We start from the raw sequence: 10,616 nt of genomic DNA, 5'->3' as shown, positions 1-10,616 counted from the left end.
TAGTAACTCGCTTACGTCTTATATTATCAACCGCGTTGTTTATTCCCCTCAACATGAATTAAAACTAAGATCCCCAAGGTTCAAAACAAGTCAAATATGAAAATTATACCATAATTAGAAGCAAAGTTATGAACTTTTCTTTGACCTTGTAGGCATAAATTTTACTTTTTTTTCTAATGTTGGCAATCCTGCTCCATACCCTACCAAATTTAATGAAATTTTGATATTGTTATTAGGTAGCAGTCATGATCTAGCATAGGACTGCCCTTTTATGCTCAGATAGGCTAATTGGGACTGGACCTACAGATTAAAGTGGGACCAAACCATTGCGCAATGCACCTCTAGCAGGGGGCAAAGCAAGAACCTCTCTGCCATCACGGAGGTGCATTGTTGCAGATTACGTCATCATTGGGATTGCATCACTCAAACAACACTTCTCAACTTGACATGGTTGTTATTAATATTCTCAGTAGAGTTACACAGGTAATATTATCACAGACACTTCCCTTACGTTACAATTAACATTTTACTTCCAACACACGTTTCTATCTTTGGATCACATGGCTCACTTGGTCACTAGTTTCCAATAGACTCCCATTGTCTATTACTGTTTGCAAATCAACCAAACCAAGTGCACAAAGGCACACCAATGCTGCTCCTTGCTCTGCTGACTTCTTATTTTTTTCCCTGCAATCATAGGTTTTTCAGTGTTACATTATATTTGACCAAACGACATAACTGCATTAATGTAACAATTTTAATACAACTATATCAACTGGCACATATAAAAAAACAACTATGAAAACACCACAAAATCCTGTTTTTAGCACACCATTCCAATTGAGAAAAAAATGACAAAAATACTACCATACAATTAAATGCACTCCCCATCAGTATACTTTTGGGCTTCCCTGATGGCATAGTGGTAATGTCATTGCCTTGTAATCAAGAGGGTCCCGGGTTCGATTCCTAGTAGAGGCACAGTGGTTTGGATCTCACTTTAAACTGCGTTGACGCACGTCTCATCCAAATAAGTAACATGTTTCTTTTCACGGCGATATATTTTAATACTGCGGAGATTATTTTTTTTGTCAAACAACAAACAATCGTTTCCTACTCCTAAACTCAACTGCAAATCATTCATCACCCGGGACACAGTTCGTGTGCACATTGACGGCAAATCACCTAATGCCCTGTTTTATTTTGGTCTTGCTGCCATAAAGAGGAATATGTATTTAATACAACTTGCTTGACTTTGAAGAGCTTTTTCCTTAGCAAAACTGGCATTGAACAGGACACCCACATTCAGGCATTCTCGCCGCTATAGAGCACAATTAGCAATGAATCACAATAAACAAAGGGTTAAAATAGTGGGATGTGCAACACTGGTATCACTAATTCCACGTGCTTTGCAACATATTCAGATTTGCTCTTGGCTTCACTGTTCCTTCCGCGCAACCGACTGCCCAGTTGGCGAATCTGTTCGTCTGCAGAGTGATTGCAACCAATCAAGTCCATACTTGCTAATGGATGTATCATTTTGTCTGAATATTACAAATTAAATACCCTAACTGTCTTGTTGCAAGTATGCAGTTGTGTCGGAATGGAAGTCGTCTCAGTGGAACTATATTCTGAGCGCACGTTTGGATCTACATATGCGAAACCCTGCTGCAAAGTTGACTTGACGCACAGCTTAGACAACTAAGGCTTTTCGTGGACAATTTACATATCTTGGCTAAGAAATTGCAGATAATGGCAATGAGTGAGATAACCAATAAAACACAAGAGATTCTTGAGAAGCACCAGACACACCATGAGAAGAAAGAAATGAGGACACAAGGAAAGAACTCAACAGAAAAACAAGAACAGATGAAACAGAGATAAAAACAAAGAAAGAAAATTCAAAAATAGAAAGCACCAAGAACTAGATAGAAAATGATCACATATAATAAGAGGAAGAGCAGAAGAAGGATATGTATTTTGTACAGCAGAACCAAGATTTTGTGTTTGCATTCATTATTCATTCTTTATGGTGTCAACTGAGCAAAAAGCTATAAATCTCTCTGCGTTTTAAGATTTTTTCCTTCGTTCCCTGAAAAAATGTAAAGTCAAGGTTCCACTTTATTTGTAATTCAGATAATTAGCCTTTTCTACCAGTTTTAGCAAAACAAATGAAAGAGCAGGTTTGTATACATTCTTTTAACATTTCACTAATGTCAAAGTTGTTTTTAAGTCCACTACACCCCCAGACAGCCTACAGTTTACACCATGATCGAACTGACAAATCCCTTTTCAACAATGTACAGGGTGTATCAGAAGTCCCTTACCACCCCTTGTAAAATCTGCAGTGATGCATTTTCATGGAATTTGATATGGGCGATACAAAATAGGCCTAGGGGGACACATTTTGGAGTATGTCACGGGGACGGCCGCCATCTTGAATTCATCTTTTTAGTTTAAAATGATAGGTGGGTCATGTGATACATGACCACAGGCTAGAATTTCTTCAGGATGTCAAATCTGAAATCAGATTTCATGTAACTTCATTTGGTGAAAAGTTATTGGCAACTGAAAGTGATGTTTACCTGTTTGTTGCAGGTGCTGAACCATGCCTTAACAACTGAGGAACGCATCCAGATTGTCAAACTGTGGGGTGGGAGAAATGCCCGTGCAGTGGCTGCCGATTTCAACCTGCATCATCCAGAACGTCACACCGTGTCACATGTTGCAGTGGCAGAGTATTACCCAAATTCAAGGAGACGGGCAGTCTTGGACAGACCGCGGACAGTCACGGATGAAGCAACAGCTACGGCAGTGCTGACCTCCTTCTCGACGTCACCGCAGCGAAGCACACATCGTATAGCAATGCAATGTGCTATGAGTCACAATTCAGTGTACAGGGTACTACAGAGGCACAAGTGGCATCCGTATAAGGTGCAAATGCAGCAACACCTCTCCGAGGACGATCCAGATCGCCGCGTGCAGTTTTGCAAGTGGGCTATTGTACAATTACGGCTAAATCCAAACGTCGCTACGCAGATATTCCATTCCGATGAAGCGAACTTCTACATAAATGAGGAAGTGAATAGGCAAAACATGCGCTATTGGTCGAATGACAAACCCGCATGGACAGATCCCTCCAAAATGACCGGTGCAGGCAAAATTATGGTGTGGGCAGGCATATGGGGAACACGGATAATCGGTCCTTTTTTCATTCAAGGAAATTTAAATGCAGAACAATACCTGGGGATGCTACAGGAACAGATACTGCCAGCTTTGTTGTCGGAAGATGGTACATTTCCCAGGTTTTTTCAACAAGATGGTGCGTCAGTACCTGGATGAACAATTTCCAGGGGCATGGATTGGTCGATGTGGGCCAGTTGAATAGCCTGCCCGATCACCAGACCTAACTCCAATCGACTTCTTCCTTTGGGGACACGTTAAGGCTATGATGTATGGTGTGAAAAAATATGTGATCTTCGTCATCTTGAACAACGTATCATGGCTGCCTTTGAGCAAATTTCACCAGATACCTTGCTCGGTGTCCACAGACAATGAGAGAAGCATCTGCACACGTGCACTGCCCAGCACAGACACATTCTGTAACAGGTAAACATCACTTTCAGTTGCCAATAATTTTTCATCAAATGAAGTTACATAATTCATGATTCAGATTTGACATCCTGACGAAATTCTAGCCTATGGTCATGTATCACATGACCTACCTATCATTTTAAATAAAAAAGTTGAATTCAAGATGGCGGAACCAAGATGGCTGCCGTCCCTGTGACATACTCTAAAAGGTGTACCCTAGGCCTATTTTGTATCGCCCATATCAAATTCCATGAAAATACATCACTGCGGATTTTACAAGGGGTGGTAAGGGACTTCTGATACACCCTGTATATCTAGGGTGTTCGAGAAAACGCACGTAAATCACAAACTTTGATTTTTCTGTTGTTGCCACTGAATCATTAAAGAAAATATTACATTATATTTTTTTATTGGGCACATGTAAAGATTCTAAACAGTGATGATCCAACATGTCTGTAGTGTAAGAATTAAAAAAAAAATGTGCTGTAAAATTGCATTTTTAACTTAAGTACTTTTTACCTGAACGGTCTAGATATAACGAATTGTACTACAGGCTTGCACAACTTGTAAGATTACATGAAGATATTTTTTCTTTCGGGAAAATTGAAAATACGAGGGAGAATCAAATGAAAACAGCAAAAGTGCCATTAAAAATCTTTTTTTCTTTCTAGGAGTTTGGAAATTTGCACACACAGTCCTCGACGTCTTTCCGAGCTGGAGCTGATAGTACGAAGCAGTGCCGTTAGGTGGGATTGGATGTGAGTAACAGCTGATTCAAGATGGCGGCACCACTACGCAGTTGCACCAAGCAGGAACAGCGTGGAGTTATTCAATTTTTATGGAGTGAAGGTGTGAAACCGGTTGATATTCACCGGAGAATGCAGATGAAGTATGGGGATGCCTGTCTGTCACAGCGGCAAGTCTACGATTGGTGCAAGAAATTCGCAGAAAGTACGACTTTATTGACTGATGCTCCCTGTCCGGGCCAGGCTCATGGAGTTGTGACATTGGAGTCCATAGCCGCAGCAGATTGGCTTATTTAGGAAAACGGGCGTGACACCCTGGCTGAAATTGCTTCTTTTCTGAATATGAGCTTTGGTACAACACATAGTGCATGACGAACTCCGCTACTGGAAAGTATCCACCAGGTTCCTCGACAGCTGACATAGGAACTGAAAGTCCGTCGGGTTGATCCATGTCAAGTGCTGCTGAGGCATTATGAAGAGGAGGGTGAGGATTTTCTAGCTCACATTGTCACCAGGAATGAAAGTTGGGTGCACCATTTTCAACCGGAGACGAAACGTGCAAGCAAAGAATGGCGACATTCGTCTTCGCCGAAACCAAAGAAATTTCGCAGCCAGCCCTCTGCAGGAAAGTCATGTTGACTTTATTCTGGGATAAGAAAGGTCCTATTCTGGAATACTACATGCCCCCACATACGACAGTGACTAGTGCCACCTACACCGACCTTCTCAAGAACCATTTGAGGCCAGCAATACACACAAACCGAAGGGGATTGCTGAGTGCAGGTGTTTTGCTTCAACATGATAACGCTCATCCTCATTCTGCTCATGCAACCATGAAAACCATCGATGACCTACGTTTCAAGTGCCTACCACATCCGCCATACTCACCAGATTTGGCACCATCTGATTTCCACATCTTTGGTCTATTAAAGGAGCACCTTGGAGGCAGAGGTTATTAATTAATTACGGTTTTCATTTGATTCTCCCTCGTATATTAAAGGATAATTTAGATTTTGTGTTTTCCAGGGAAAGAGAGGGGTTAAGGAGAAAAACTTAAAGTGATGGAAAATTTTACAACATGCTACTCTATTGGGACCAGGAATATTGAAAGTGTAATGTGCAAAAATTTAAAATGCAGGTATATAAAAATCAGGATTCCATTGTAATTCATTTAATATAAATCAACAAATTATTTTAAAATTAGATAGCAATGCCTCAAACAAGTACAACTATATACATTGGACTCTTTTTGATTTGAACTTGGATAATTTGAATTATTTGATAATTTGAACAGAAGTTATTCCCCGTGAAAATCCCTATTGAAACCAAACAGAAGTTATTCCCTATGAAATTCCTATTGAAACCAATGTTAAAAATTCATATGTAACTCTAATTTTTGAACATTTTATTTGAATAATTTGAAGGCAGTCCTGGAGAAGAGAAACTTTCAATAACCTGGAATTGCCCACCCCTTTTGTTTGCAAGGGTTCCACCTTGAAACCTCCCCCCCCCCAAAGCCAATGATTTGTGAAATTCTTCTTATCCACCCTCAGTTGTCAGTTGTGATTAGTAAGGGGTACATTGTTCACAATGTCAAAGCGTGGCACACTGAATCTCAAGCAAATGTTAATGATTTTTTTAACTGTTCAAAAACAAACAAACACAAACATTTTAAAGTGAGGTTACATGTTGTTACACCTGTATGTGATTTTGTGTGTTAATACAGCGTACTTACTTAAATGTATTTTCCATTTACTGGTAACTGAATTACTATTGTGAAAGGAATAGTGTTTTTGGCTTACACTATAGAACCATGCACAAAGTATGGCATTTTTAAGGGTACAGTCCACTGCATGCTCATTATATTTGTTTATACTGTAGTGTAGTAGTTTTGTTTTATTGATTTACTTCAATAATACATATTGCTTTGTATCTAAAGACATCTGTTTGGCGGTTACACAGAGATAGGTAATTTAATCTTATAAGCTTGCTTTTCATTTTTCCACGTAAATTTTTCTCGCGATCGATTTCGCTACCAGTCTGGTGGTTTCGTCAGCGCCAAAACCCTGATCTGCGGTAAAAGAAGGACGCACTACACCCACACAAGAACGGCTGAAAGTGAAATAACCACGTCAAGTAGCGCCACCTCGAGCACAAGTGGAAGAAGGGGGAACTATGCTGCCCGCAGCAAGACAGTACACGCCTGACAAAGCCACCAGATGGGTGGCGAAATCGATCGCGAGAAAAATTTACTCGGAAAAATGAAAAGTAAGCTTATCAGAGTAAAATACATTTTGCTGTTAATTCAAATTTTACATAATTAATTTGTGTGTGTGTGTGTTCAAGGCCACTATACTATCCTTTTGCACATTCTACTGCCATAGGAGACAAAATGAGTAACAAAATACAGAAAGATTATTATTTCATACTTTTGGTAAAACAAAAACCAACCTACCAATACGTTGAAGTATATTTCTTCTCATCCACACAAACAACAGATCTAAACAGTTTGTCTTCCTGCGTTGTAACATAAACTGGTTGAAGGAGGCCTTTCTTTCTTGTCCAACACAAGAGCTTTGTTTTTGGAAGTTCAACATCACTGTACAAGTTCCTGAGGAAAACACACTGCAAGTCCAGAACACCATCTTCGTCCACTCTTCTTCTCTTCGCACGAGGCTGAATGTCAACCACTTGCGTACTCCTTTCCTTGGCTAGCCTCTGTGCAATCTGATTGGTCCTGCAATACTCTCCTAAATCCCATAAAGTACTGAAATTAAAAGTAGTTTTCAATACCACAATTTTGCATTCACTTATGTAGGGCTAGACCAGTACCACTTTGAACCAACACTGATGATAATTCTCAATGATTCCAACCGATAACGATGATTAAAATTATAACAATTCAAAGTCGTTTGGAATATTTATAACTTTTAATATATATTTTATTAGGAAAAGTATCGGCTGATAATGATAAATCAGTATTTGTTCAGCTCTACCCTTATGACTATGAAGCAGATTTTTAGGTAAAATATATTTTAGTCAAGCAAACTCGGTAGGAACTACATGGTTGCAATGTAATCTGTGAAGTCTTATTTCACATAAAAATGCATAATTTTACCTTTAGCACATAAAACACACATTTCTAGGGAAAGTGCATGAAATACACATATTTTAGACATTCCGGAGAAAAAGTTTCTGAATTCATTATGTAAACACATATTTCAGAGTTAATGCATAAAATAGAGGAAACACATGTAAAATTTGTAAATTACTGTCCTATTCAGGACTCTACAACAAATAATTGTGAATGAGTTTGACAAAATTCCACAGCAATACTTAAAGTTTATTGAAAGATGGATGTTTACAAAATGATTTGGGGTTTCTGTCTGCAAATCGAAGCTTTTTGTGTGGCATGGTACATGAACTGAAAACTCCCACACAACTGCTTTGCGAAACAGTGAAGGACGTTAGTGTAGTTGAAAGGAAATTGAACTCTATCAGGGACACGCGTGCAAGTGCTGAGATAAATTCCAAAATCTGTTCAAAACAGTGTAAAGTTGCTAAGGATCTGTGTGAACGTGTAGGTGATATTGATGATGTAAGTGTGCATGACATCTCTCACTTCAAATATGCATGTTTGACTGTGTGTGATGTGTAAAGATTGTTTTCACAATACAATGATCAGAGATAATCGGCGTGACTTTGCAATGGACAATTTGGAAATGTGCTTTGTTGTTCATTGTCATCATTAGAATGCAACAAGCATCTAATGTCCTGCTGTCACTTGTAAGTATCTATTTATTTGTTCGACAGTTTTTTAATTAAAATATTTTTGACTTTTAGCCACTAATTTGCACTGTTTTTACAACATAAAAATATTTTTTGCTTTATTAGCACCTAAAAATGCACTTCGTACTTGCTCTGTCTCAATTTCTCACTCAGCTGAAACACACATAATCTGATCCTCCCTCCTCTCTCTCTCTGCCTTTGTGTGTGGGGGAAGGGGGAATGCATGCCCACATACAGGGTGTAATTAAAATGGTAGGTCTATGGTATATTATAAGGACAGAGAGCATACATGAAGACACTGGGTAAAAGTCAATGTGTATACTTGCAAAGCAGAAAGAGTTCTGTGAGCAACAAGAAAGTAGAAAGAGCAAGTCTTGCAACATTGGTGTGTAGGAAAAAAATCAGGAATAGACAAGCCTGTGGGGAGAAACCAAAAATGCACCCTTAAAAAAATGAGCCTGCATACTATTCCATCAACATACATTTGTCACATTTTTTTAAAAATCTTACTGCTTTAAAAACAACAACTTCCTTACTGTACACTGAATTGAAATAGCGACCAAGTACACTTTCTTCTGTTCAGTGCCCACATTCTGGACGTAAGAAATGTGCCTGCTGTCAGTTTATAATCACCAGTTTTCGTGCATGAACATGCAACAATGATTTTTTTTGTAGTATAGTGCATTTCTAAAGTCTCCGAACTCTGACTTTAAAAATTCATTGTTGAGCAACAATGCAATTTTTTTAGAAACTGTTGCTTGTGATTGTTTGTTGGTGTTGTTGGAACATACAAATCAACACTAGATGACAATGAACAACGATGCATGTGCAGTAGGCAGTAAGAATGAAAGCTAGATGTCCAGTTGAAGACGTGCACAAATTCAGTTCACCGTGAGTCTTACACGGAAGCAGAGGGTTGGTGTTTTCGAAGCTTACTTTCAAGTTAAATCATATGAACGTTGTATACCCCCTGGCCTGAACAAGGCGACTCAGTAACTGCTCCCCTCCACAACCCATCCCTCCCACACTACCATGCCCTCCCACTCACAGTTTCGACGAGCCTGGTGACGGAACAGTGTTTTTTCCGTTCAATGCACTACTTCTTCTATGATCGAAACCTGGCAACTCTACCAGATCTCCAACTTCCGGTTCCGTCTTCTTTCTTACACCGAAGATGCAGCGTTAGATTGCGAAAATTATAATTTTTCCACTGTCTGGTGTGTGTTTCCTTTCTCCTTCTTTGATTTGATTTTTATTTAGCCCATTTGGCCCCCTTTGTTTTTATCCACTATATATATATATATATATAATAAAAGGAAGGAGGGCCACAAGGGCTAAATAAAATGTGAAAGAGGAGAGATGAAACACTCACCGGATGCAGAAAAACTTCAAATTTTCGTGATGTCACATCTTCAGGAGTAGAACGAAGAGTTAGGATGACCTGCAGTGTTGCCACCCCGCATGTAAAAAAAATACAAAAATTCTTGACCATAAGCGTAATTTCTTGACGTTTTCTTGACCTACCTGTTGATTTGTTGAATTTTTCTTGATTGGAAGACACTCTGAACAAGCAACATGAGCGATATCACACCAAAGTGAGAAGTGACATTACCACAAACTTCACACATTGGAATAGACACTCTTCTCTCCAGTCGATAAAAAAAAAAATTCCCTGTGTGTGTGCAACCAAGAGATCGAGATAACACAATACACTCTATTGACAAAATGAACCAATTTCAGTGTCACAAGGCTGCATTTATGTCTGAAGGTCTGTTTCAAGTGAAAAATGTCACTTCTTGCTTCAGTCTGAAATCTGCATTTCAATATTACTGCTAAACCTTCTGAAACATGCCTATGTGAAAATGAGCACTCACCAAATCTGCTCCAAAGTCTGCGTTTCAAGGAATTTCTTTCCTCGGGGTGTTTCTTGTAACTCCCTAAGCATGTTTTGGACACAATATTTGGAATTTGAGGATGCATTATCATAATCCACTGAGTAACGCAAAAAGGTTTTAATAACATCATCCAATGGAAGTTTCCCTTCTTTACGGAATACAGAGCAGTTCCACTCAGCAGCTCTCGCAATCATAACACTGGCAGCTCCTGTGTCTTTCCTGAATTTCCAAATATCCTCGTAAGTTTCAATTTCCTTGGAACCTCCACTGAAAGAAATTGATCAATTTCTTAATGCTAGTATTACAATGAAGCACAAAATTCATTACAAAATTTCATTCTACAACTCAAAAGTGTGATCCAGTTTCAATGCAAAAATGACAGTACTGTAATTATATATACACAGAGGAACCCCGATTTTACGCTTCTCGATTGTACATTTTCCCTCATTATATCTTGATTTAATCTTGATGGTTCCAACAAAGAAAAATGTTATAAAATTTTCCTCGCACTTTTCAGCTTAGTCACCTGAAAAACGTAAAATCGAGGTTCCACTGTATTGGTTTTTTATGTTTCAAGTTCACTTTATGCACA

The 10,616-nt window shown here is 38.9% G+C and overlaps 1 protein-coding gene across 2 annotated transcripts in view; it reads right to left on the bottom strand.

The window, feature by feature from the left end:
• Window positions 1-434: 434 nt before the first annotated feature.
• The window catches only part of Dus2 (Dihydrouridine synthase 2), a 31,176-nt gene continuing 20,994 nt past the window's right edge, over window positions 435-10,616 (bottom strand). For both annotated transcript variants that reach the window (XM_083138500.1, XM_083138501.1), the window contains exons 5-7: window positions 10,004-10,291; window positions 6,796-7,107; window positions 435-687 (exon numbers count right to left, since the gene is read on the bottom strand). In XM_083138500.1, coding sequence (XP_082994626.1) covers window positions 546-687; window positions 6,796-7,107; window positions 10,004-10,291 — 742 coding nt within the window. In that variant the 3' untranslated portion in view covers window positions 435-545. The remainder of the gene's footprint in view (window positions 688-6,795; window positions 7,108-10,003; window positions 10,292-10,616) is intronic.

This window comes from Lepisma saccharinum, chromosome 17 (assembly GCF_977018435.1).
Source record: "Lepisma saccharinum chromosome 17, izLepSacc3.1, whole genome shotgun sequence".
Lineage (NCBI taxonomy): Eukaryota > Metazoa > Arthropoda > Insecta > Zygentoma > Lepismatidae > Lepisma > Lepisma saccharinum.
Note: the sequence above shows the minus strand (reverse complement) of the source record. Positions and strands in the feature narration are given on the sequence as shown.